Source organism: Oncorhynchus mykiss, chromosome 6 (assembly GCF_057628025.1).
Source record: "Oncorhynchus mykiss isolate SJ-2025 chromosome 6, ASM5762802v1, whole genome shotgun sequence".
Classification (NCBI taxonomy): Eukaryota; Metazoa; Chordata; class Actinopteri; order Salmoniformes; family Salmonidae; genus Oncorhynchus; species Oncorhynchus mykiss.
Genome location: NC_143027.1, coordinates 85,482,543 through 85,509,908, shown reverse-complemented (window position 1 = coordinate 85,509,908; position 27,366 = coordinate 85,482,543). Strand labels below are relative to the sequence as shown.

At 42.2% G+C, this 27,366-nt stretch overlaps 1 protein-coding gene across 2 annotated transcripts in view; it reads left to right on the top strand.

Annotated features, from left to right (window-relative positions):
* LOC110506930 (DEP domain-containing protein 7) overlaps positions 1-24,290 on the top strand; it is a 35,294-nt gene extending 11,004 nt beyond the window's left edge. The window contains exons 2-9 of one of the 2 annotated variants that reach the window (XM_090239207.1): positions 2,840-3,298; positions 7,137-7,267; positions 7,397-7,589; positions 15,059-15,279; positions 15,600-15,742; positions 15,963-16,088; positions 23,689-23,767; positions 23,906-24,290. In XM_090239207.1, coding sequence (XP_090095333.1) covers positions 2,850-3,298; positions 7,137-7,267; positions 7,397-7,589; positions 15,059-15,279; positions 15,600-15,742; positions 15,963-16,088; positions 23,689-23,767; positions 23,906-24,120 — 1,557 coding nt within the window. In that variant the 5' untranslated portion in view covers positions 2,840-2,849 and the 3' untranslated portion in view covers positions 24,121-24,290. The remainder of the gene's footprint in view (positions 1-2,839; positions 3,299-7,136; positions 7,268-7,396; positions 7,590-15,058; positions 15,280-15,599; positions 15,743-15,962; positions 16,089-23,688; positions 23,768-23,905) is intronic. The other variant, XM_090239206.1, reaches the window with a different exon arrangement.
* Positions 24,291-27,366: the final 3,076 nt, after the last annotated feature.

Genomic DNA, 27,366 nt, shown 5'->3' with positions numbered 1-27,366 from the left:
ATCTCAACGAGGACTTCACCAGCCCCTTCTCCTCAACATCTCAACGAGGACTTCACCAGCCCCTTTCCCTCAACATCTCAACGAGGACTTCACCAGCCCCTTTCCCCTTCCCCTCAACATTTCAACGAGAACTTCACCAGCCCCTTTCCCCTTCCCCTCAACATCTCAACGAGGACTTCACCAGCCCCTTTCCCTCAACATCTCAACGAGGACTTCACCAGCCCCTTTCCCCTTCCCCTTAACATCTCAATGAGGACTACACCGACCCCTTTCCCTCAACATCTCAACGAGGACTTCACCAGCCCCTTTCCCTCAACATCTCAACGAGGACTTCACCAGCCCCTTTCCCTCAACATCTCAACGAGGACTTCACCAGCCCCTTTCCCTCAACATCTCAACGAGGACTTCACCAGCCCCTTTCCCTCAACATCTCAACGAGGACTTCACCAGCCCCTTTCCCCTTCCCCTCAACATCTCAACGACAACTTCACCAGCCCCTTTCCCCTTCCCCTTCCCCTCAACATCTCAACGAGGACTTCACCAGCCCCTTTCCCCCAACATCTCAACGACAACTTCACCAGCCCCTTTCCCCTTCCCCTCAACATCTCAACGAGGACTTCACCAGCCCCTTTCCCTCAACATCTCAACGAGGACTTCACCAGCCCCTTCTCCTCAACATCTCAACGAGGACTTCACCAGCCCCTTTCCCTTCCCTTCAACATCTCAACGAGGACTTCACCAGCCCCTCTCCCCCCTCTCCTCTCCCCTCTCCCCCTCCCCACTCTCCTCTCCCCTCTCCCCTCCCCCTCTCCTCTCCCCCCTCCCCTCTCCCCACTCTCCTCTCCCCCCCCCTCTCCCCCTCTCCTCTCCCCCTCCCCTCTCCCCACTCTCCTCTCCCCCTCCTCTCTCCCCCTCTCCCTCCCCTCTCCCCACTCTCCTCTCCCCCTCCTCTCTCCCCCTCTCCCTCCCCTCTCCCCACTCTCCCTCTCCCCCCCCCCCCTTCTCCCCCTCCCCTCTCCTCTCCCCCCGCTCTCCCCGTCTCCCCCTCCCCTCTCCCCGTCCCCTCTCCCCCTCTCCCCCTCCCCTCTCCCCGTCTCCCCCTCCCCTCTCCCCGTCCCCCCCTCCTCTCTCCCTCTCCCTCTCCCCCCTCTCCCTCTCCCTCTCCCCCTCCCCTCTCCCCCCTCTCCTCTGACATCAGATAAATAAGGCATCAGTTGAAGTAGAGCCCTTGGTCAATGTGGTTTATGGTGCAGCAGTTGAAGTAGAGCCATGCATTGATGCACAGCGTATTGAGGTAAAAGTGTGGGTTGCTGTGTGTCTGCCTGTAATTATATATGCATGTGAAGATTACAGAAGGTTTTTGATGAGTTTGAAATGATTAGCCTCACTGGTGCGATCTGATGACGTTCAGTGTGTGTGTGTGTGTGTGTGTGTGATGTGGGATACGGCCCACCCTGTTGATGTGGCTGGATAGGAAAGAGCATGCTGGGATGGATCAGCCTGGAGACAAAAAGCTGACAATCTCATCATTGTGGCTGAGATAGCCCTGGAGATGCGGCTGACAATCTCATCATTGTATCAGAGTTGGATGAAGAGGGATGGGTGCGGTGTGTCCATCTGTTTGTGTGTGTGTGTGTGTGTGTTAGAAGAGTGTCTGTATGTTATAGGGGATCGGTTGGGGAGGGACATTAGTCCCAATGGTGCCATTACAAGGCATGTAAGAGCATTACAGTGTGTGTGTGTGTGTGTGTGTGTGTGTGTGTGTGTGTGTGTGTGTGTGTGTGTGTGTGTGTGCTATGTAGTGTAATGTCAAGGCTGGTGAGTGTGCTATTGTTCTTGGCCTAGAAGGTTCTTTACTTTGGAGATGTTGAACTATTGGAAGAGCTCTGTAAAGGAGATGTTGAACTGTTGAAGAGCTCTGTAAAGGAGATGTTGAGCTGTTGAAGAGCTCTGTAAAGGAGATGTTGAACTGTTGAAGAGCTCTGTAAAGGAGATGGTGAACTGTTGAAGAGCTCTGTAAAGGAGATGTTGAACTGTTGAAGAGCTCTGTAAAAGGAGATGTTGGACTGTTGAAGAGCTCTGTAAAGGAGATGTTGAGCTGTTGAAGAGCTCTGTAAAAGAGATGTTGAACTGTTGGAAGAGCTCTGTAAAGGAGATGTTGAGCTGTTGAAGAGCTCTGTAAAGGAGATGTTGAGCTGTTGAAGAGCTCTGTAAAGGAGATGTTGAACTGTTGGAAGAGCTCTGTAAAGGAGATGTTGAACTGTTGGAAGAGCTCTGCAAAGGAGATGTTGAACTGTTGAAGAGCTCTGTAAAGGAGATGTTGAGCTGTTGAAGAGCTCTGTAAAGGAGATGTTGAACTGTTGGAAGAGCTATGTAAAGGAGATGTTGAGCTGTTGAAGAGCTCTGTAAAGGAGATGTTGAACTGTTGGAAGAGCTCTGTAAAAGAGATGTTGAGCTGTTGAAGAGCTCTGTAAAGGAGATGTTGAGCTGTTGAAGAGCTCTGTAAAGGAGATGTTGAGCTGTTGAAGAGCTCTGTAAAGGAGATGTTGAGCTGTTGAAGAGCTCTGTAAAGGAGATGTTGAGCTGTTGAAGAGCTCTGTAAAGGAGATGTTGAGCTGTTGAAGAGCTCTGTAAAGGAGATGTTGAGCTGTTGAAGAGCTCTGTAAAGGAGATGTTGAACTGTTGGAAGAGCTCTGTAAAGGAGATGTTGAGCTGTTGAAGAGCTCTGTAAATTATACTACTCAGATCTAAAGAGTGGACTTTAGAACACTGTGATCTGTGCTGAATTTACTGAGTTTCATGCTTTCTCACCCCCCCTCCTCCTATTCCCTCCCCCAAGAGAGCAGGGCATGGCCGGTAAGCCGTTCCGGGCCACCTTCATCTGGAGCAGCATCATCGCCAACCTCCAGCAGCGCATCCAGGTCAAGCGCCACCGTCATAAGCTCAAGACCTACCATGACTGTTTCCTGGGGTCAGAGGCTGTGGACGTGGTGCTGGCCCATGTCATCCAGTCACGGTTCTGCGGCGATGCCGAGGTGCCTCGCTCCAAGGCCGTACGCCTCTGCCAGGCCCTGATGGATTCGCGGGTGTTCGAGGCGGTGGGCACCAACGTATTTGGGAATAAGGAGAAGAGGCGTGCCACCTTCGAGGACAGTAGCTGTAGTCTGTACCGGTTGCTTCCTCTTCCGTCTAGTCCCACTACCATGACCAGCTCGCACTCGACGAGCACCATCACCATCGAGAGTGGATACGACTCGCCGAGCAAACACCGGAACAGCTACAGCCCACCTCTCAAACGGTACGGTCGGCTGAGTTTATAAAGCTTTGTTGAGCTGAGTTGATATGTTTCGTAATCCTTCCCAAATAGCGGATTAACAATGGATTCCTTTTATGAGGGCTTTCATCTCAAAACTCACCAATGACCTCTGTGACCTTGTGCTTGCTCTCACTGATTGGTGCTTCTCAGTTGACCAATCAAGGCTCTCCTTGCTGATGATTGTGATAATGTCCCAGTAAACCTAATTTGCATGATTCCTATGATTTTTGGCTCTGTATTAAAGAACGGGTATTTTTTCTCTCTACCCAAACACACAGCTAGACACTTGGTTAGAGAGCTCCTTGTTAGGCAGTGAGACAGGGACTGTATGGTTTGACTCAGAGCTCTGTAAGTGATTATGGGTTTAGAGAACTTGTCACAGAGCCTGCAGATTTGGCACCGTTGGTCATTATTCTGGGAGGTCCAGACATAAAGAGTTGATGTCAATGCTTTCAATCTGTGTTGTGGATGCTATGTGTCTCTCTTCTGTCTGTAAGAGTTTAGAACATTAAGTAGCTATTCTACATGAAACTTACTAAAGGAAACTAGAGTGCAGAGGACGGAAATCTGCACTGAGACCAAAAGGGGAACTGAAGTGGTGTGATGATCATATGATATGGCCATCGGCCATGGTGGCTCTCTGGTCTCCCCTTAACCATGTGAAGTGGTCCTGAGTGACAGCTCAGGACTGTACCCATGAAAACCTGCTGCCTCCAATCTGTTTCACTGAGAAGAAAGAGTGGAGAGAGAGAGTAGAGAGAGAGCAGACCGTGTGTGTGTGTGTAGAGAGAGAGACAGGGTAGAGCGAGAGAGAGACTAGAGAGAGGGGACTCCTATGGTAGGTACACCTATAGCTCATCTCTTGGCAGTAGTATTGTAGACTACTTTATCACTGACAACCTAGAGTCTCTCAGAGCGTTCACAGTCAGCCCACTGACACCCCTATCAGACCACAGCAAAATCACAGTCTACTTGAACAGAGCAATAGTCAATCATGAGGCATCAAAGCCAAAGGAACTGAGTAATATTAAGAAATGCTATAGATGGAAGGAATGTAGTTTGGAAACCTACCAAAAAACAATTAGGCAACAACAAATGTAATCCCTTTTGGACAACTCCCTGGACAAAACGTTCCACTGCAATAGTGAAGGTGTAAACTTAGCAGTAGAACATCTTCACAATATATTTGACCTCAGCTTATCAAATCTAAAAATCTCAAATAGAAAACACTACGGAAAAAGAGGAACAGCACGTCAGAAATCAGCTCAATGTAATTGAAGAATCCATAGACTCTAACCACTTCTGGGAAAATTGGAAAACACTAAAAAAACAACAAGAAGAAGAATTATCTATCCAAAATGGTGATGTATGGATAAACCACTTCTCCAATCTTGTTGGCTCTATAACAAAGAGCAAAAACATATACATGATCAAATACAAATCTTAGAATCAACTATTAAAGACTACCAGAACCCACTCATTGAATGAACTACAGGACGAAATAAAACCATCCAACCCAAAAAGGCCTGGGGGTTGATGGTATTCTCAATGAAATTATAAAATATACAGACAACAAATTCCAATTGGCTATATTTAAACTCTTTAACATCATCCTCAGCTCTGGCATCTTCCCCAATATTTGGAACCAAGGACTGATCACCACAATCCACAAAAGTGGAGACAAATTTGACCCCAATAACTCCCGTGGGATATGCTCCAACAGCAACCTTGGGAAAATCCTCTGCATTATAAACAACATACTTGTACATTTACTCAGTGAAAACAATGTACTGAGCAAATGTCAAATTGCCTTTTTACCAAATTATCGTACGACAGACCACGTATTCACCCCCCCACCCCCCCACCTTAATTGACAAACAAACAAACCAAAACAAAGGCAAAGTCTTCTCATGCTTTGTTGATTTCAAAACAGCCTTTGACTCAATTTGGCATGAGGGTCTGCTATACAAATTGATGGAAAGTGGTGTTGGGGGAAAAACATACGACATTATAAAATCCATGTAAACAAACAACAAGTGTGCGGTTAAAATTGGCAAAACACACACATTTATTCCCACAGGGCCGTGGGGTGAGACAGCGATGCAGCTTAAGCCCCACCCTCTTCAACATATATATCAACGAATTGGCGAGGGCACTAGAACAGTCTGCAGCACCCGGCCTCACCCTACTAGAATATGAAGTCAAATGTCTACTGTTTGCTGATGATCTGGTGCTTCTGTCACCAACCAAGGAGGGCCTACAGCAGCACCTAGACCTTCTGCACAGATTCTGTCATACCTGGGCCCTGACAGTAAATCTCAGTAAGACCAAAATAATGGTAAAATTTAAGTTTAAAAAAGGTCCAGTCGCCAGGACCGCAAATACATATTCCATCTAGACACTGTTGCCCTGGAGCACACAAACTATACATACCTTGGTCTAAACATCAGCGCCACAGGTAACTTCCACCTAAAAGAAAGTGATTCCCAAACCTTCCAAAACAAAGCCATCACCTACAGAGAGATGAACCTAGAGAAGAGTCCCCTAAGAAAGCTGGTCCTGGGGCTCTGTTCACAAACACAAACACACCCCACAGAGCCCCAGGACAGCAACACAATTAGACTCAACCAAATCATGAGAAAACAAAAAGATAATTACTTGACACATTGAAAATAATTAACAAAAAACAGAGCAAACTAGAATGCTATTTGGCCCTAAACAGAGAGTACACAGTGGCAGAATACCTGGCCACTGTGACTGACCCAAACTTAAGGAAAGCTTTGACTATGTACAGACTCAGTGAGCAAAGCCTTGCTATTGAGAAAGGCAGCCGAAGGCAGACCTGGCTCTCAAGGGAAGACAGGCTATGTTCTCACTGCCCACAAAATGAGGTGGAAACTGAGCTGCACTTCCTAACCTCCTGCCCAATGTATGACCATATTAGAGACACATATTTCCTTCAGATTACATAGATCCACAAAGAAATTGAAAACTAACCTGATTTTGATAAACTCCCATATCTATTGGGTGAAATACAGTGTGCTGTCACAGCAGCAAGATTTGTGACCTGTTGCCACAAGAAAAGGTCAACCAGGGAAGAACAAGCACCATTGTAAATACAACCCATATTTATGATTATTTATTTTCCCTTTTGTTCCTTAACCATTTGTACATTGTTACAACACTGTATATGTATATATATACATAATATGACATTTATCATGTCTTTTCTCTTTTGGAACGTCTGTGAGTGTAATGTTTACTGTTCATTTGTATTGTTTATTTCACTTTTGTTTATTATCTACTTCACTTGCTTTGGCAATGTTAACATATGTTTCCCATGCCAATAAAGACCCTTGAATTGAGTAGAGTAGAGTAGAGTAGAGTAGAGTTAGTGAGTGAGTTAGTGAGTGAGTGAGTGAGTGAGATAGATAGATAGATACAGTAGATAGATAGATAGATAGATAAAATGTCAGAGCAACACGTTTAGGTGAACTGTGCTCCCAAGGAGTTTTATATAAAAACACACCAAGCTCACTCTTGAGGCAAAGTAAGATTGCACCAAGTACAGTGTTTAAAATGTCAAATTGACTGATTCTATCAAAAGCCAAAGAGGAGCGTGGAAGGATATTGGTCGAGAGTATTTGTTTTGCTAAATGTGTTTTCCCACCTATTTCATCAAATCATCTTTCACTAAGTAGACATATTCTGGTCACCTGTGATTGAACATGTTCTAAATGCTGCTTTGAGTTCCAGTAATAACAGGTCTTTGATTGCCCCCATCATGTCCACTGATTTCTCTCAATATGGTTGTCCTCAGTAAAGAGGACCAGTACTCCAACAGCCACTCTCCGGTCAAAACAGACAAATCACTAGAGGACGTGTTGGGGAACCTCAACATCACCTCAACCATCACCCCACAGATGATCAACCTCGGCCTCTCACAGGAGTGTAAGTGTCCATAGAAAATATATGTTGGCATGTGTCCCTGAATGATTATCAGTGTGTGTTTGTTACTTTGGTGGTGTGTATGTGTGGTAAAGTGTCCGTTATAGTGACTTGTCTTCCTGTTTTCCTCAGTGGTGGGCGAGGTGTGGCGCCAGCAGACGGTGTTAAGGCTGCTACAGCTGATAGAGCTCCCCCTTCTGGAGAGTCTGTTGGAGGGAGAGGAGCGGCCCAGGCCCCCTCTACACAGCATGGACAGTGACCCAGACCTGCTCTACACATCCAGCTACCTGGACAGAGAGGTCCTGAAGGCCTTCAGCGAAGCACAGTACGTATCCTACTACTACTACTACTACTACTAGTCCTACTACTACTAGTCCTACTACTACTAGTCCTACTACTACTACTAGTCCTACTACTAGTCCTACTAGTCCTACTACTACTAGTCCTACTACTACTACTAGTCCTACTACTACTCATCCTACTACTACTACTAGTCCTACTACTACTACTACTAGTCCTACTACTACTAGTCCTACTACTACTACTACTACTAGTCCTACTACTACTACTAGTCCTACTACTACTACTACTAGTCCTACTACTAGTCCTACTAGTCCTACTACTACTAGTCCTACTACTACTACTACTAGTCCTACTACTACTAGTCCTACTACTACTCATCCTACTACTACTACTACTACTAGTCCTACTACTACTAGTCCTACTACTACTACTAGTCCTACTACTACTAGTCCTACTACTACTACTAGTCCTACTACTACTCATCCTACTACTACTACTAGTCCTACTACTAGTCCTACTAGTCCTACTACTACTAGTCCTACTACTACTACTAGTCCTACTACTACTCATCCTACTACTACTACTAGTCCTACTACTACTACTACTAGTCCTACTACTACTACTACTAGTCATACTACTACTAGTCCTACTACTACTACTACTAGTCCTACTACTACTAGTCCTACTACTACTACTACTAGTCCTACTACTACTCATCCTACTACTACTACTAGTCCTACTACTAGTCCTACTAGTCCTACTACTACTAGTCCTACTACTACTACTAGTCCTACTACTAGTCCTACTAGTCCTACTACTACTAGTCCTACTACTACTACTACTACTAGTCCTACTACTACTACTAGTCCTACTACTACTCATCCTACTACTACTACTAGTCCTACTACTACTACTACTAGTCCTACTACTACTAGTCCTACTACTACTACTACTAGTCCTACTACTACTACTAGTCCTACTACTACTACTACTAGTCCTACTACTAGTACTACTAGTCCTACTACTACTACTACTAGTCCTACTACTACTAGTCCTACTACTACTAGTCCTACTACTACTAGTCCTACTACTACTACTACTAGTCCTACTACTACTCATCCTACTACTACTACTAGTCCTACTACTAGTCCTACTAGTCCTACTACTACTAGTCCTACTACTACTACTAGTCCTACTACTAGTCCTACTAGTCCTACTACTACTAGTCCTACTACTACTACTACTACTAGTCCTACTACTACTACTAGTCCTACTACTACTCATCCTACTACTACTACTAGTCCTACTACTACTACTACTAGTCCTACTACTACTAGTCCTACTACTACTACTACTAGTCCTACTACTAGTACTACTAGTCCTACTACTACTACTACTAGTCCTACTACTAGTCCTACTAGTCCTACTACTACTAGTCCTACTACTACTACTAGTCCTACTACTACTAGTCCTACTACTACTACTAGTCCTACTACTACTCATCCTACTACTACTACTAGTCCTACTACTAGTCCTACTAGTCCTACTACTACTAGTCCTACTACTACTCATCCTACTACTACTACTAGTCCTACTACTAGTCCTACTAGTCCTACTACTACTAGTCCTACTACTACTCATCCTACTACTACTACTAGTCCTACTACTACTACTACTAGTCCTACTACTACTACTACTAGTCCTACTACTACTAGTCCTACTACTACTCGTCCTACTACTACTCCTACTACTAGTCCTACTAGTCCTACTACTACTACTAGTCCTACTACTACTCATCCTACTACTACTACTAGTCCTACTACTAGTAGTCCTACTACTACTACTACTAGTCCTACTACTACTAGTCCTACTACTACTCATCCTACTAGTCCTACTACTAGTCCTACTAGTCCTACTAGTCCTACTACTACTACTAGTCCTACTACTACTCATCCTACTACTACTACTAGTCCTACTACTACTACTACTAGTCCTACTACTACTAGTCCTACTACTACTTCCGGCGCCGACAGAGATGGCCGCCTCGCTTCGCGTTCCTAGGAAACTATGCAGTTTTTTGTTTTTTTACGTGTTATTTCTTACATTAGTACCCCAGGTCATCTTAGGTTTCATTACATACAGTCGAGAAGAACTACTGAATATAAGAGCAACGTCAACTCACCATCAGTACGACCAAGAATATGTTTTTCGCGACGCGGACCCTGTGTTCTGCCTTACAAACAGGACAACGGAGTGGATCCTATGCAGCGACCCAAAAAAACGACTCCGAAAGAGAGGGAAACGAGGCGGTCTTCTGGTCAGACTCCGGAGACGGGCACATCGCGCACCACTCCCTAGCATTCTTCTTGCCAATGTCCAGTCTCTTGACAACAAGGTTGATGAAATCCGAGCAAGGGTAGCATTCCAGAGGGACATCAGAGACTGTAATGTCCTTTGCTTCACTGAAACATGGCTCACTGGAGAGACTCTATCCGAAGCGGTGCAGCCAACGGGTTTCTCCACACATCGCGCTGACAGAAACAAACATCTTTCTGGTAAGAAGAGGGGCGGGGGCGTATGCCTCATGGCCAAAGTGACATGGTGTGATGAAAGAAACATACAGGAACTCAAATCCTTCTGTTCACCTGATTTAGAATTCCTCACAATCAAATGTAGACCGCATTATCTACCAAGAGAATTCTCTTCGATTATAATCACAGCCGTATATATCCCCCCCCAAGCAGACACATCGATGGCTCTGAACAAACTTTATTTAACTCTCTGCAAACTGGAAACGATTTATCCGGAGGCTGCATTCATTGTAGCTGGGGATTTTAACAAGGCTAATCTGAAAACAAGACTCCCCAAATTTTATCAGCATATCGATTGCGCAACCAGGGGAGGAAAGACCTTGGATCATTGTTACTCTAACTTCCGCGACGCATATAAGGCCCTGCCCCGCCCCCCTTTCGGAAAAGCTGACCACGACTCCATTTTGCTGATCCCTGCCTACAGACAGAAACTAAAACAAGAAGCTCCCACGCTGAGGTCTGTCCAACGCTGGTCCGACCAAGCTGACTCCACACTCCAAGACTGCTTCCATCACGTGGACTGGGAGATGTTTCGTATTGCGTCAGATAACAACATTGACGAATACGCTGATTCGGTGTGCGAGTTCATTAGAACGTGCGTTGAAGATGTCGTTCCCATAGCAACGATTAAAACATTCCCTAACCAGAAACCGTGGATTGATGGCAGCATTCGTGTGAAACTGAAAGCGCGAACCACTGCTTTTAATCAGGGCAAGGTGTCTGGTAACATGACCGAATACAAACAGTGCAGCTATTCCCTCCGCAAGGCTATCAAACAAGCTAAGCGCCAGTACAGAGACAAAGTAGAATCTCAATTCAACGGCTCAGACACAAGAGGCATGTGGCAGGGTCTACAGTCAATCACGGACTACAGGAAGAAATCCAGCCCAGTCACGGACCAGGATGTCTTGCTCCCAGGCAGACTAAATCACTTTTTTGCCCGCTTTGAGGACAATACAGTGCCACTGACACGGCCTGCAACGAAAACATGCGGTCTTTCCTTCACTGCAGCCGAGGTGAGTAAGACATTTAAACGTGTTAACCCTCGCAAGGCTGCAGGCCCAGACGGCATCCCCAGCCGCGCCCTCAGAGCATGCGCAGACCAGCTGGCCGGTGTGTTTACGGACATATTCAATCAATCCCTATACCAGTCTGCTGTTCCCACATGCTTCAAGAGGGCCACCATTGTTCCTGTTCCCAAGAAAGCTAAGGTAACTGAGCTAAACGACTACCGCCCCGTAGCACTCACATCCGTCATCATGAAGTGCTTTGAGAGACTAGTCAAGGACCATATCACCTCCACCCTACCTGACACCCTAGACCCACTCCAATTTGCTTACCGCCCAAATAGGTCCACAGACGATGCAATCTCAACCACACTGCACACTGCCCTAACCCATCTGGACAAGAGGAATACCTATGTGAGAATGCTGTTCATCGACTACAGCTCGGCATTCAACACCATAGTACCCTCCAAGCTAGTCATCAAGCTCGAGACCCTGGGTCTCGACCCCGCCCTGTGCAACTGGGTACTGGACTTCCTGACGGGCCGCCCCCAGGTGGTGAGGGTAGGCAACAACATCTCCTCCCCGCTGATCCTCAACACTGGGGCCCCACAAGGGTGCGTTCTGAGCCCTCTCCTGTACTCCCTGTTCACCCACGACTGCGTGGCCACGCACGCCTCCAACTCAATCATCAAGTTTGCGGACGACACAACAGTGGTAGGCTTGATTACCAGCAACGACGATACGGCCTACAGGGAGGAGGTGAGGGCCCTCGGAGTGTGGTGTCAGGAAAATAACCTCACACTCAACGTCAACAAAACTAAGGAGATGATTGTGGACTTCAGGAAACAGCAGAGGGAACACCCCCCTATCCACATCGATGGAACAGTAGTGGAGAGGGTAGCAAGTTTTAAGTTCCTCGGCATATACATCACAGACAAACTGAATTGGTCCACTCACACAGACAGCATCGTGAAGAAGGCGCAGCAGCGCCTCTTCAACCTCAGGAGGCTGAAGAAATTTGGCTTGTCACCAAAAGCACTCACAAACTTCTACAGATGCACAATCGAGAGCATCCTGGCGGGCTGTATCACCGCCTGGTATGGCAACTGCACCGCCCTCAACCGTAAGGCTCTCCAGAGGGTAGTGAGGTCCGCACAACGCATCACCGGGGGCAAACTACCTGCCCTCCAGGACACCTACACCACCCGATGTCACAGGAAGGCCATAAAGATCATCAAGGTCATCAACCACCCGAGCCACTGCCTGTTCACCCCGCTATCATCCAGAAGGCGAGGTCAGTACAGGTGCATCAAAGCTGGGACCGAGAGACTGAAAAACAGCTTCTATCTCAAGGCCATCAGACTGTTAAACAGCCACCACTAACACTGAGTGGCTGCTGCCAACACACTGACACTGACTCAACTCCAGCCACTTTAATAATGGGAATTGATGGGAAATGATGTAAATATATCACTAGCCACTTTAAACAATGCTACCTTATATAAATGTTACTTACCCTACATTATTCATCTCATATGCATACGTATATACTGTACTCTATATCATCGACGGTATCCTTATGTAATACATGTATCACTAGCCACTTTATACTATGCCACTTTGTTTACATACTCATCTCATTTGTACATACTGTACTCGATACCATCTACTGTATCTTGCCTATGCTGCTCTGTACCATCACTCATTCATATATCCTTATGTACATATTCTTTATCCCCTTACACTGTGTACAAGACAGTAGTTTTGGAATTGTTAGTTAGATTACTTGTTGGTTATTACTGCATTGTCGGAACTAGAAGCACAAGCATTTCGCTACACTCGCATTAACATCTGCTAACCATGTGTATGTGACAAATAAAATTTGATTTAAAAAAAAAAACATTTTTACTACTAGTAGTCCTACTACTACTACTACTAGTCCTACTACTACTAGTCCTACTACTACTCATCCTACTAGTCCTACTACTAGTCCTACTAGTCCTACTACTACTACTAGTCCTACTACTACTCATCCTACTACTACTACTAGTCCTACTAGTCCTACTACTACTACTAGTCCTACTACTACTCATCCTACTACTACTACTAGTCCTACTACTACTACTACTACTAGTCCTACTACTACTACTAGTCCTACTACTACTACTAGTCCTACTACTACTAGTCCTACTACTACTAGTAGTTCTACTACTACTACTACTAGTCCTACTACTACTAGTCCTACTACTACTCATCCTACTACTACTACTACTACTACTACTAGTCCTACTAGTCCTACTACTACTCATCCTACTACTACTACTACTACTAGTCCTACTACTACTACTACTAGTCCTACTACTACTCATCCTACTACTACTACTACTACTAGTCCTACTACTAATTCTAGTCCTACTACTACTACTACTACTACTCATCCTACTACTACTACTAGTCCTACTACTACTACTACTAGTCCTACTACTACTACTAGTCCTACTACTACTACTCCTACTACTACTAGTCCTACTAGTCCTACTACTACTCATCCTACTACTACTACTACTAGTCCTACTACTACTAGTCCTACTACTACTAGTCCTACTACTACTACTACTAGTCCTACTACTACTAGGCCTACTAATAGTCCTACTACTACTACTAGTCCTACTACTACTAGTCCTACTACTACTAATATTAGTCCTACTACTACTACTACTATTACTACTACTAATATTAGTCCTACTACTACTACTACTACTACTACTACTACTATTACTACTACTAATATTAGTCCTACTACTACTACTACTATTACTACTACTAATATTAGTCCTGCTACTACTACTACTGCTACTAATATTAGTACTACTACTACTACTACTACTAGTCCTATTTCTAGTACTTCTCGCCGTCTCTCTTTCCTTCCTCATCCCCCCCACCCTCTTCCATGTAATTGTTTGTTCCAGGCATGGGTAAGGACAGTGAAAGGACATTCACAGGCATAAGGCTGATTGACTGACTAGCTACAGTTAAAGCTGGCTGAGCACATTCAATAACTTTCATGTTATACATAAAGCAGACGATTTTGATCACAGAAGGCAGTGAAAGGACATTCACTGACTAGCTACAGTTAAAGCTGGCTGAGCACATTCAATAACTTTCATGTTATACATAAAGCAGACGATTTTGATCACAGAAGGCCTGTCTCTAATAAAGTGACATCTCCATTCTCTCCCACTCCCTGTGAATCATAGTCTACATATTTGTCTGACTGGCAGAAATGTATGGCCGGTAGACTTGTTAAGCTTTGGTTGGCGTGTGTATTGTATGTCCAGCCTTTCAACATGTTGCAGCCAGACGCCTAGCGTAGCCTCTGTCACAGCAGGGCAGGGTTATGTAATGGAGCTGGTGTTTGTGTGCGTGTCAGTGAGGGCCTCTCTCTGTGTTGATGCTGCCCCCAGGGCTCTCGGGCACTCAGGGACAAATGGCCAACTGACTGCAGTCTGCAGGCTGTGGTTGTCTGACAGTCAAGAGCAGCTTGATTAAACCTGTCTGTCTCTCTCTGATCTTTCTCTCTCCTTTCCCCTCTCTCTCTTTATTGGCATGGGAAACGTATGTTTACATTGCCAAAGCAAGTGAAATAGATAATAAACATAAGCCAAATACCCTCTCCTCTTCTCTTTCTCTATCGCTCTGATCTAGCTCTCTTTCTGTCTTTCTCTCCGATCTCTCTGATATCTCTTTCTCTCTCACTGATCTCTCGCTCTTTCTCTCACTACCTCTCTCTGATATCTCTCTCTGATCTCTCTCTCTCTCTCTCTTCTTCTCTCTCCTCTTTAGATTAGTTTAATTTACTTCATCACTTATAATCTCCTCCCTCCCTCTGTCAGGGCTGATGAGTGGTTGTCGGCGGCGGTGGACTGTCTGGAGTTCCTGCCAGATGACTTGGTGGTTGAGGTGAGCAGGGGTCTGCCCCGCTGCGGTGAGGACCAGGGCCAGTGTAAGAGCCTGGTGTATGGGATCCTGGTCCAGCACTACGGAGAGACACAGCACCCTCCACTACTCAGCAACCACGTCTTCGACATCCACTCCAGCATCTCTGAACTACTGGGTAAGACAGCCATATACATGGTCTATGTGGTCTAGGGCATTTCCCCTGTCTAAATGGGTTTAGACTTTTTAATATCAAGTATTATGCAAGGGATTCATTCAGCTGATTAAACCAGTACGTGAAAGCCCAAACGTCATGACTGGGGACAGAGAGGGGGGGGTTCAGATTTCTCTGCTGACTCTCAGCGAGGACCCTGAAGCCACACCTGGATTTATCAACTAGTTTGGCTAAGATCCTCTCTCATGAATTCACACACCTGTGATTCCTCCCAGCCTGTCAGGGACGGTAACAGCTATCCTGTCCTCTCTGTGTGTCCATAGTGAATGGGAAGAGGGAGCAGGCTCTGGAGGCCCTACAGCTGTGTCTGAAACTACAGGACTCTCGCAGTAAAGAGGAGCTACGCAGACTGCTGCGATTCATGGCCGTCGCTGCCAAACCGCAGGAGGTCAAACTGCACAAAGAGGTGAGGGGGGGGGGGGGGGGATGTGTGTGTGTGTGTATACTGCTATAGCTCTCCCTGACTGTTTGTGTGTGTGTGTGTGCATATACTGCTATAGCCCTCCCTGACTGTTTGTGTGTGTGTTTGTGTCTTCCAAACTACTCCAAGAGGTCAAGGATCATATCTAGCAGCCACTCTCTATATTCTGTATGTACGAAGATGTGAACGTTGTGTTGTTTTCCAGGTAGAGAACAGGATGGCGGTGAAGAGATCTTTCTCTAGTGCCATCGTCTACAGCATGAGACTGGCCAAGGGGAAGGTTGACCTGCTGGTGCTGTTTATGGTGGAAAACCACTGTGACGTCTTCAAGGTGTGTGTGCACTCATCTTTTATCAGACTGTGTGTGAATAGGTGAACAGGTAGGCGTGGGTGTGTGTGTTTGTGTGTGTGTGTGGGTAGGTGGGGGATTAATATGATGTTTTGCACTTGTCTGAACTATATAGACTAAAGAAATCTGGGTCAGTGTGCTGAGACTGTTTCACACAGTCTGTTAATAGACTGTTTACTACTCAAACTGTCTGTTCATAGACTGTTTACTACTCAAACTGTCTGTTAATAGACTGTTTACTACTCAAACTGTCTGTTAATAGACTGTTTACTACTCAAACTGTCTGTTAAGACTGTTTACTACTCAAACTGTCTGTTAATAGACTGTTTACTACTCAAACTGTCTGTTCATAGACTGTTTACTACTCAAACTGTCTGTTCATAGACTGTTTATTACTCAAACTGTCTGTTCATAGACTGTTTACTACTCAAACTGTCTGTTAAGACTGTTTACTACTCAAACTGTCTGTTCATAGACTGTTTACTACTCAAACTGTCTGTTAATAGACTGTTTACTACTCAAACTGTCTGTTAAGACTGTTTACTACTCAAACTGTCTGTTCATAGACTGTTTACTACTCAAACTGTCTGTTAATAGACTGTTTACTACTCAAACTGTCTGTTAAGACTGTTTACTACTCAAACTGTCTGTTAAGACTGTTTACTACTCAAACTGTCTGTTAATAGACTGTTTACTACTCAAACTGTCTGTTAGACTGTTTACTACTCAAACTGTCTGTTCATAGACTGTTTACTACTCAAACTGTCTGTTAGACTGTTTACTACTCAAACTGTCTGTTCATAGACTGTTTACTACTCAAACTGTCTGTTCATAGACTGTTTACTACTCAAACTGTCTGTTAATAGACTGTTTACTACTCAAACTGTCTGTTCATAGACTGTTTACTACTCAAACTGTCTGTTAAGACTGTTTACTACTCAAACTGTCTGTTCATAGACTGTTTACTACTCAAACTGTCTGTTAATAGACTGTTTACTACTCAAACTGTCTGTTAAGACTGTTTACTACTCAAACTGTCTGTTAATAGACTGTTTACTACTCAAACTGTCTGTTCATAGACTGTTTACTACTCAAACTGTCTGTTCATAGACTGTTTATTACTCAAACTGTCTGTTCATAGACTGTTTACTACTCAAACTGTCTGTTAAGACTGTTTACTACTCAAACTGTCTGTTCATAGACTGTTTATTACTCAAACTGTCTGTTCATAGACTGTTTACTACTCAAACTGTCTGTTAATAGACTGTTTACTACTCAAACTGTCTGTTCATAGACTGTTTACTACTCAAACTGTCTGTTCATAGACTGTTTACTACTCAAACTGTCTGTTAAGACTGTTTACTACTCAAACTGTCTGTTCATAGACTGTTTACTACTCAAACTGTCTGTTCATAGACTGTTTACTACTCAAACTGTCTGTTAAGACTGTTTACTACTCAAACTGTCTGTTCATAGACTGTTTACTACTCAAACTGTCTGTTAATAGACTGTTTACTACTCAAACTGTCTGTTCATAGACTGTTTATTACTCAAACTGTCTGTTAAGACTGTTTACTACTCAAACTGTCTGTTCATAGACTGTTTACTACTCAAACTGTCTGTTAATAGACTGTTTACTACTCAAACTGTCTGTTCATAGACTGTTTACTACTCAAACTGTCTGTTCATAGACTGTTTACTACTCAAACTGTCTGTTCATAGACTGTTTACTACTCAAACTGTCTGTTCATAGACTGTTTACTACTCAAACTGTCTGTTCATAGACTGTTTACTACTCAAACTGTCTGTTAATAGACTGTTTACCACTCAAACTGTCTGTTCATAGACTGTTTACCACTCAAACTGTCTGTTCATAGACTGTTTACTACTCAAACTGTCTGTTCATAGACTGTTTACTACTCAAACTGTCTGTTAAGACTGTTTACTACTCAAACTGTCTGTTAATAGACTGTTTACTACTCAAACTGTCTGTTAATAGACTGTTTACTACTCAAACTGTCTGTTCAGACTGTTTATTACTCAAACTGTCTGTTAAGACTGTTTACTACTCAAACTGTCTGTTAATAGACTGTTTACTACTCAAACTGTCTGTTAATAGACTGTTTACTACTCAAACTGTCTGTTCATAGACTGTTTACTACTCAAACAGTCTGTTAGACTGTTTACTACTCAAACTGTCTGTTCATAGACTGTTTACTACTCAAACTGTCTGTTCATAGACTGTTTACTACTCAAACTGTCTGTTAATAGACTGTTTACTACTCAAACAGTCTGTTAGACTGTTTACTACTCAAACTGTCTGTTAAGACTGTTTACTACTCAAACTGTCTGTTCATAGACTGTTTACTACTCAAACTGTCTGTTAAGACTGTTTACTACTCAAACTGTCTGTTCATAGACTGTTTATTACTCAAACTGTCTGTTAAGACTGTTTACTACTCAAACTGTCTGTTCATAGACTGTTTATTACTCAAACTGTCTGTTAAGACTGTTTACTACTCAAACTGTCTGTTAATAGACTGTTTACTACTCAAACTGTCTGTTAAGACTGTTTACTACTCAAACTGTCTGTTAAGACTGTTTACTACTCAAACAGTCTGTTAGACTGTTTACTACTCAAACTGTCTGTTAATAGACTGTTTACTACTCAAACTGTCTGTTAATAGACTGTTTACTACTCAAACTGTCTGTTAATAGACTGTTTACTACTCAAACAGTCTGTTAGACTGTTTACCTCTCAAACTGTCTGTTAATAGACTGTTTACTACTCAAACTGTCTGTTCATAGACTGTTTACTACTCAAACTGTCTGTTCATAGACTGTTTACTACTCAAACTGTCTGTTCATAGACTGTTTACTACTCAAACTGTCTGTTAATAGACTGTTTACTACTCAAACTGTCTGTTAATAGACTGTTTACTACTCAAACTGTCTGTTCATAGACTGTTTACTACTCAAACTGTCTGTTAATAGACTGTTTACTACTCAAACTGTCTGTTAAGACTGTTTACTACTCAAACTGTCTGTTAAGACTGTTTACTACTCAAACTGTCTGTTAATAGACTGTTTATTACTCAAACTGTCTGTTAATAGACTGTTTACTACTCAAACTGTCTGTTCATAGACTGTTTACTACTCAAACTGTCTGTTCATAGACTGTTTACTACTCAAACTGTCTGTTCATAGACTGTTTACTACTCAAACTGTCTGTTAAGACTGTTTACTACTCAAACTGTCTGTTCATAGACTGTTTACTACTCAAACTGTCTGTTCATAGACTGTTTACTACTCAAACTGTCTGTTCATAGACTGTTTACTACTCAAACTGTCTGTTAATAGACTGTTTACTACTCAAACTGTCTGTTAATAGACTGTTAACTACTCAAACTGTCTGTTAATAGACTGTTTACTACTCAAACTGTCTGTTAAGACTGTTTACTACTCAAACTGTCTGTTCATAGACTGTTTACTACTCAAACTGTCTGTTCATAGACTGTTTACTACTCAAACTGTCTGTTAAGACTGTTTACTACTCAAACTGTCTGTTCATAGACTGTTTACTACTCAAACTGTCTGTTAATAGACTGTTTACTACTCAAACTGTCTGTTAATAGACTGTTAACTACTCAAACTGTCTGTTAATAGACTGTTTACTACTCAAACTGTCTGTTCATAGACTGTTTACTACTCAAACTGTCTGTTCATAGACTGTTTACTACTCAAACTGTCTGTTAATAGACTGTTTACTACTCAAACTGTCTGTTAATAGACTGTTTACTACTCAAACTGTCTGTTAATAGACTGTTTACTACTCAAACTGTCTGTTAAGACTGTTTACTACTCAAACTGTCTGTTCATAGACTGTTTACTACTCAAACTGTCTGTTCATAGACTGTTTACTACTCAAACTGTCTGTTCATAGACTGTTTACTACTCAAACTGTCTGTTCATAGACTGTTTACTACTCAAACTGTCTGTTCATAGACTGTTTACTACTCAAACTGTCTGTTAAGACTGTTTACTACTCAAACTGTCTGTTCATAGACTGTTTACTACTCAAACTGTCTGTTAAGACTGTTTACTACTCAAACTGTCTGTTAATAGACTGTTTACTACTCAAACTGTCTGTTCATAGACTGTTTACTACTCAAACTGTCTGTTCATAGACTGTTTATTACTCAAACTGTCTGTTCATAGACTGTTTATTACTCAAACTGTCTGTTCATAGACTGTTTACTACTCAAACTGTCTGTTAAGACTGTTTACTACTCAAACTGTCTGTTAAGACTGTTTACTACTCAAACTGTCTGTTCATAGACTGTTTACTACTCAAACTGTCTGTTAAGACTGTTTACTACTCAAACTGTCTGTTAATAGACTGTTTACTACTCAAACTGTCTGTTCATAGACTGTTTACTACTCAAACTGTCTGTTCATAGACTGTTTATTACTCAAACTGTCTGTTCATAGACTGTTTATTACTCAAACTGTCTGTTCATAGACTGTTTACTACTCAAACTGTCTGTTAAGACTGTTTATTACTCAAACTGTCTGTTCATAGACTGTTTACTACTCAAACTGTCTGTTAAGACTGTTTACTACTCAAACTGTCTGTTCATAGACTGTTTACTACTCAAACTGTCTGTTCATAGACTGTTTACTACTCAAACTGTCTGTTCATAGACTGTTTACTACTCAAACTGTCTGTTAAGACTGTTTACTACTCAAACTGTCTGTTCATAGACTGTTTACTACTCAAACTGTCTGTTCATAGACTGTTTACTACTCAAACTGTCTGTTAAGACTGTTTACTACTCAAACTGTCTGTTCATAGACTGTTTACTACTCAAACTGTCTGTTCATAGACTGTTTACTACTCAAACTGTCTGTTCATAGACTGTTTACTACTCAAACTGTCTGTTCATAGACTGTTTACTACTCAAACTGTCTGTTAAGACTGTTTACTACTCAAACTGTCTGTTCATAGACTGTTTACTACTCAAACTGTCTGTTAAGACTGTTTACTACTCAAACTGTCTGTTCATAGACTGTTTACTACTCAAACTGTCTGTTCATAGACTGTTTACTACTCAAACTGTCTGTTCATAGACTGTTTACTACTCAAACTGTCTGTTCATAGACTGTTTACTACTCAAACTGTCTGTTAAGACTGTTTACTACTCAAACTGTCTGTTCATAGACTGTTTACTACTCAAACTGTCTGTTAATAGACTGTTTACTACTCAAACTGTCTGTTAAGACTGTTTACTACTCAAACTGTCTGTTAAGACTGTTTACTACTCAAACTGTCTGTTAAGACTGTTTACTACTCAAACTGTCTGTTCATAGACTGTTTACTACTCAAACTGTCTGTTAAGACTGTTTACTACTCAAACTGTCTGTTCATAGACTGTTTACTACTCAAACTGTCTGTTAAGACTGTTTACTACTCAAACTGTCTGTTCATAGACTGTTTACTACTCAAACTGTCTGTTCATAGACTGTTTACTACTCAAACTGTCTGTTAGACTGTTTACTACTCAAACTGTCTGTTCATAGACTGTTTACTACTCAAACTGTCTGTTAATAGACTGTTTACTACTCAAACTGTCTGTTCATAGACTGTTTACTACTCAAACTGTCTGTTAAGACTGTTTACTACTCAAACTGTCTGTTAATAGACTGTTTACTACTCAAACTGTCTGTTAATAGACTGTTAACTACTCAAACTGTCTGTTAATAGACTGTTTACTACTCAAACTGTCTGTTCATAGACTGTTTACTACTCAAACTGTCTGTTCATAGACTGTTTACTACTCAAACTGTCTGTTAATAGACTGTTTACTACTCAAACTGTCTGTTAATAGACTGTTTACTACTCAAACTGTCTGTTCATAGACTGTTTACTACTCAAACTGTCTGTTAATAGACTGTTTACTACTCAAACTGTCTGTTAAGACTGTTTACTACTCAAACTGTCTGTTCATAGACTGTTTACTACTCAAACTGTCTGTTAATAGACTGTTTACTACTCAAACTGTCTGTTAAGACTGTTTACTACTCAAACTGTCTGTTCATAGACTGTTTACTACTCAAACTGTCTGTTAAGACTGTTTACTACTCAAACTGTCTGTTCATAGACTGTTTATTACTCAAACTGTCTGTTCATAGACTGTTTACTACTCAAACTGTCTGTTAAGACTGTTTACTACTCAAACTGTCTGTTAAGACTGTTTACTACTCAAACTGTCTGTTCATAGACTGTTTATTACTCAAACTGTCTGTTCATAGACTGTTTACTACTCAAACTGTCTGTTAAGACTGTTTACTACTCAAACTGTCTGTTCATAGACTGTTTACTACTCAAACTGTCTGTTCATAGACTGTTTACTACTCAAACTGTCTGTTCATAGACTGTTTACTACTCAAACTGTCTGTTCATAGACTGTTTACTACTCAAACTGTCTGTTCATAGACTGTTTACTACTCAAAATGTCTGTTCATAGACTGTTTACTACTCAAACTGTCTGTTCATAGACTGTTTACTACTCAAACTGTCTGTTAAGACTGTTTACTACTCAAACTGTCTGTTCATAGACTGTTTACTACTCAAACTGTCTGTTCATAGACTGTTTACTACTCAAACTGTCTGTTCATAGACTGTTTACTACTCAAACTGTCTGTTCATAGACTGTTTACTACTCAAACTGTCTGTTAATAGACTGTTTACTACTCAAACTGTCTGTTCATAGACTGTTTACTACTCAAACTGTCTGTTCATAGACTGTTTACTACTCAAACTGTCTGTTAAGACTGTTTACTACTCAAACTGTCTGTTAAGACTGTTTACTACTCAAACTGTCTGTTCATAGACTGTTTACTACTCAAACTGTCTGTTCATAGACTGTTTACTACTCAAACTGTCTGTTCATAGACTGTTTACTACTCAAACTGTCTGTTCATAGACTGTTTACTACTCAAACTGTCTGTTCATAGACTGTTTACTACTCAAACTGTCTGTTCATAGACTGTTTACTACTCAAACTGTCTGTTAAGACTGTTTACTACTCAAACTGTCTGTTCATAGACTGTTTACTACTCAAACTGTCTGTTCATAGACTGTTTACTACTCAAACAGTGGGATGAACTTTGAATAGGACTTCATGAAAGACACTGATCTGAACACTCTTAGAAAAAAAGGTGCTATCTAGAACCTAAAGGGGTTCTTTGGCTGTCCCCATAGGAGAACCCTTTGAAGAACCCTCCTTGGTTCCAGGTAGAACCCTTTCGGGTTCCATGTAGAACCCTCTGTGGTTCTACCTGGAACCAAAAAGGGTTCTCCTATGGGGACAGCCGAAGAACCCTTTTGGAACCCTTTTTTGGTGTGTAAAGTGTGTAAAGTGTGTAATGCCTAGCCAGGCTACCATATCTCTGATAGCTTTAATATTGGAGTCGAGCTCCAACAGTGAGTACAGTTTGTAAACAGAGTTGTGTGTGTGAGATTAAACAGATGAAGCAGCACTGATCACATGGTTTAACTTATATGATCCTCTCCTTTCAGATTCCAGGGTCGTTGCACAAACTTGTGAGCGATAGACTGACCAACATTGTGAAGGGGAAAGACCCACAAGTCTTAACAGGTATGGGAGCTTTTGGTGTCTGTTTTGTTTGATTGTACGTCTGTCTATCTGTACTAATATATGACAAAGCTTTACCTCCCTTCTGTGTTTTGTGTGGTGAATGAAGACGTAATGCCTTCTATCTTTCTCTTCACTCAGCCTCTACATATTGCAGGCGAGTCAATGGAAGAGCGTACGTGGAGAGCAAACAGAAGACCACCAAAGAGGAACTATGGGCTCTACTGAAGACGATCCACGAGAACCCCAAACTGTCCAACAAAGAGAAGAGACGCTTGCTGGGACAGTTCTACAAGGGGCATCCTGAGATCTTTGTCCAGTACTTTGGAAGCAGATTGTCAAGTGATGATCTGTAGCTAACTAGGGTGATATTTAAGTGAATAACTAATGTATTATTTGTAAAATAAAAAGACAAAGGTGATGTAAATGTTGTAAAAATGCAGTGTACTAATAGATTTTATTTACTTCACTCATGTGAAGAGTTGAATGTGGAAGCTTTAATAAAATGTGAAAATTGTTTTTATAAGTTCATGTGGAATTCTCTTCTTTTGACTGTTACAGGGCCAATCATCTCTGATGACATTTTGATAATAGAATTTCATGTTCAAATTGGATGTCAGCCTTATGAAGTAGAGATTGTCTCAGAAAGAAATGAACCCATTTGTCCTGTCTTCCAGTTCAATTGGGACATTCAACAATTTGTTCCGAAATAAGTTCAGAAAATTACAGTCCTAGACAACTTCCCAGAAATATAATTTAAATACACCGTTTAGAGACTACAAGTGTCTGTCAAAATATAATAGATATTATTTTACATTTATCCGGTTCCTTTGGAAACAGGCTGAACAAAAAGTGTTATTGAGAACTAATAGTGTGACAGATGCACATGGCTTCTAGTGTTCTATTCCTCAACAAAACCCTGGGTCTGCTGCCACTTTGGGAGAAGGTCAGAATGCGTTCTGCATATCCTGTTTCAATGAATGTATTCTTTCTCTGTGGTTACACAATACGGAGATGGTGTGGGGAATAAAGATGAAGGGTTTCAGAATAGGCTGACGTGAGGCCGTCCAGTCTAGTCCACGCTGTCATGTGGTTTGCTCACACAATATCATTCAAAGTATAACAATGTCCAGAGACTGAGATCAGGCCGGAGGAAATTTGAAATCCACAAATTTGAGTCCTATTTCTTTTCCCACTGTTGTAAACATTCATTGAAATTCATATCCATATTCATACCATCCCTCGAGTTCTTTCTGGTCTCTGTAGCTCAACCAACAGAGTAGGTGCCTCAGCAATAGAGCGACTATTGTTACTCAACAGCTGACAGTTGCATACCTAGACTCATTCATTCTCTGGGTTTCCATATCCCATATTGTCCCAGAGAAGACAGACTTCTTAGCCTGCATTCCCCAATGCTACGTCAACATCTTGTTTGTCAAGGCAGCAACAACTTGGCTTCAGGAGAAAGATAGTCAATCAGTATAGGGACGCCTAATTGGTTAAACAGGTTCTGTGATACTGATGTGACTTAATGGCCTAGTTTAGCCTACTAGATCAGGAAAGTGCTTGTCACAGTTTTCAGGGTCCCTAACCGCATCTCACTAAGTTCATTTAGGTTACCAATAACTGTATTTACACATTTCGACACATTACTGGCTGAACTGGTCATTACCCAGAGTTCTAGGAAAACTGCAAAATGTCTGTGTCATCAGTATTCTTAGTGAAATGAGGAACCTGACAAGAAATTCCCAGTCCACACAGTATTCATTTAGGTTAAGTTACCAATATTTGTGTTACCTGCTGTTGAAGTATTACTTTTATAAATTGGACATTCACCAGATTTTGAGGAAAGGATATAATGTTGGTGTCCATCACTGTGTCTAGTGAAGTGAGGAATCTGACAAGACCTTCCCAGCCCACAGACAGTACTCAGGGTTTCTTAACGTATGCTCTTGTCCGTTCGCAGACAGTACTCAGGGTTTCTTAACGTATGCTCTTGTCCGTTCGCAGACAGTACTCAGGGTTTCTTAACGTATGGTCTTATCCGTTCACAGACAGTACTCAGGGTTTCTTAACGTATGCTCTTGTCTGTTCACAGACAGTACTCAGGGTTTCTTAACGCATGCTCTTGTCCGTTCGCAGACAGTACTCAGGGTTTCTTAACGTATGCTCTTATCCGTTCGCAGACAGTACTCAGGGTTTCTTAACGTATGCTCTTGTCCGTTCACAGACAGTACTCAGGGTTTCTTAACGTATGCTCTTATCCGTTCACAGACAGTACTCAGGGTTTCTTAACGTATGCTCTTGTCCGTTCACAGACAGTACTCAGGGTTTCTTAACGTATGCTCTTGTCCGTTCACAGACAGTACTCAGGGTTTCTTAACGCATGCTCTTGTCCGTTCACAGACAGTACTCAGGGTTTCTTAACGTATACTCTTGTCCGTTCACAGACAGTACTCAGGGTTTCTTAACGTATACTCTTGTCCGTTCACAGACAGTACTCAGGGTTTCTTAACGTATGCTCTTATCCGTTCGCAGACAGTACTCAGGGTTTCTTAACGTATGCTCTTATCCGTTCGCAGACAGTACTCAGGGTTTCTTAACGTTTGCTCTTATCCGTTCACAGACAGTACTCAGGGTTTCTTAACGTATGCTCTTTTCCGTTCAGACAGTACTCAGGGTTTCTTAACGTATGCTCTTGTCCGTTCACAGACAGTACTCAGGGTTTCTTAACGTATGCTCTTATCCGTTCGCAGACAGTACTCAGGGTTTCTTAACGTATGCTCTTGTCCGTTCACAGACAGTACTCAGGGTTTCTTAACGTATGGTCTTATCCGTTCACAGACAGTACTCAGGGTTTCTTAACGCATGCTCTTGTCCGTTCACAGACAGTACTCAGGGTTTCTTAACGTATGGTCTTATCCGTTCACAGACAGTACTCAGGGTTTCTTAACGTATGCTCTTGTCCGTTCACAGACAGTACTCAGGGTTTCTTAACGTATGCTCTTGTCCGTTCACAGACAGTACTCAGGGTTTCTTAACGTATGCTCTTATCCGTTCACAGACAGTACTCAGGGTTTCTTAACGTATGGTCTTATCCGTTCACAGACAGTACTCAGGGTTTCTTAACGTATGCTCTTGTCCGTTCAGACAGTACTCAGGGTTTCTTAACGTATGCTCTTGTCTGTTCACAGACAGTACTCAGGGTTTCTTAACGTATGCTCTTATCCATTCACAGACAGTACTCAGTGTTTCTTAACGTATGCTCTTGTCCGTTCAGACAGTACTCAGGGTTTCTTAACGTATGGTCTTATCCGTTCACAGACAGTACTCAGGGTTTCTTAACGTATGCTCTTGTCCGTTCAGACAGTACTCAGGGTTTCTTAACGTATGCTCTTGTCCGTTCACAGACAGTACTCAGGGTTTCTTAACGTATGCTCTTATCCATTCACAGACAGTACTCAGTGTTTCTTAACGTATGCTCTTGTCCGTTCAGACAGTACTCAGGGTTTCTTAACGTATGCTCTTATCCATTCACAGACAGTACTCAGGGTTTCTTAACGTATGCTCTTGTCCGTTCACAGACAGTACTCAGGGTTTCT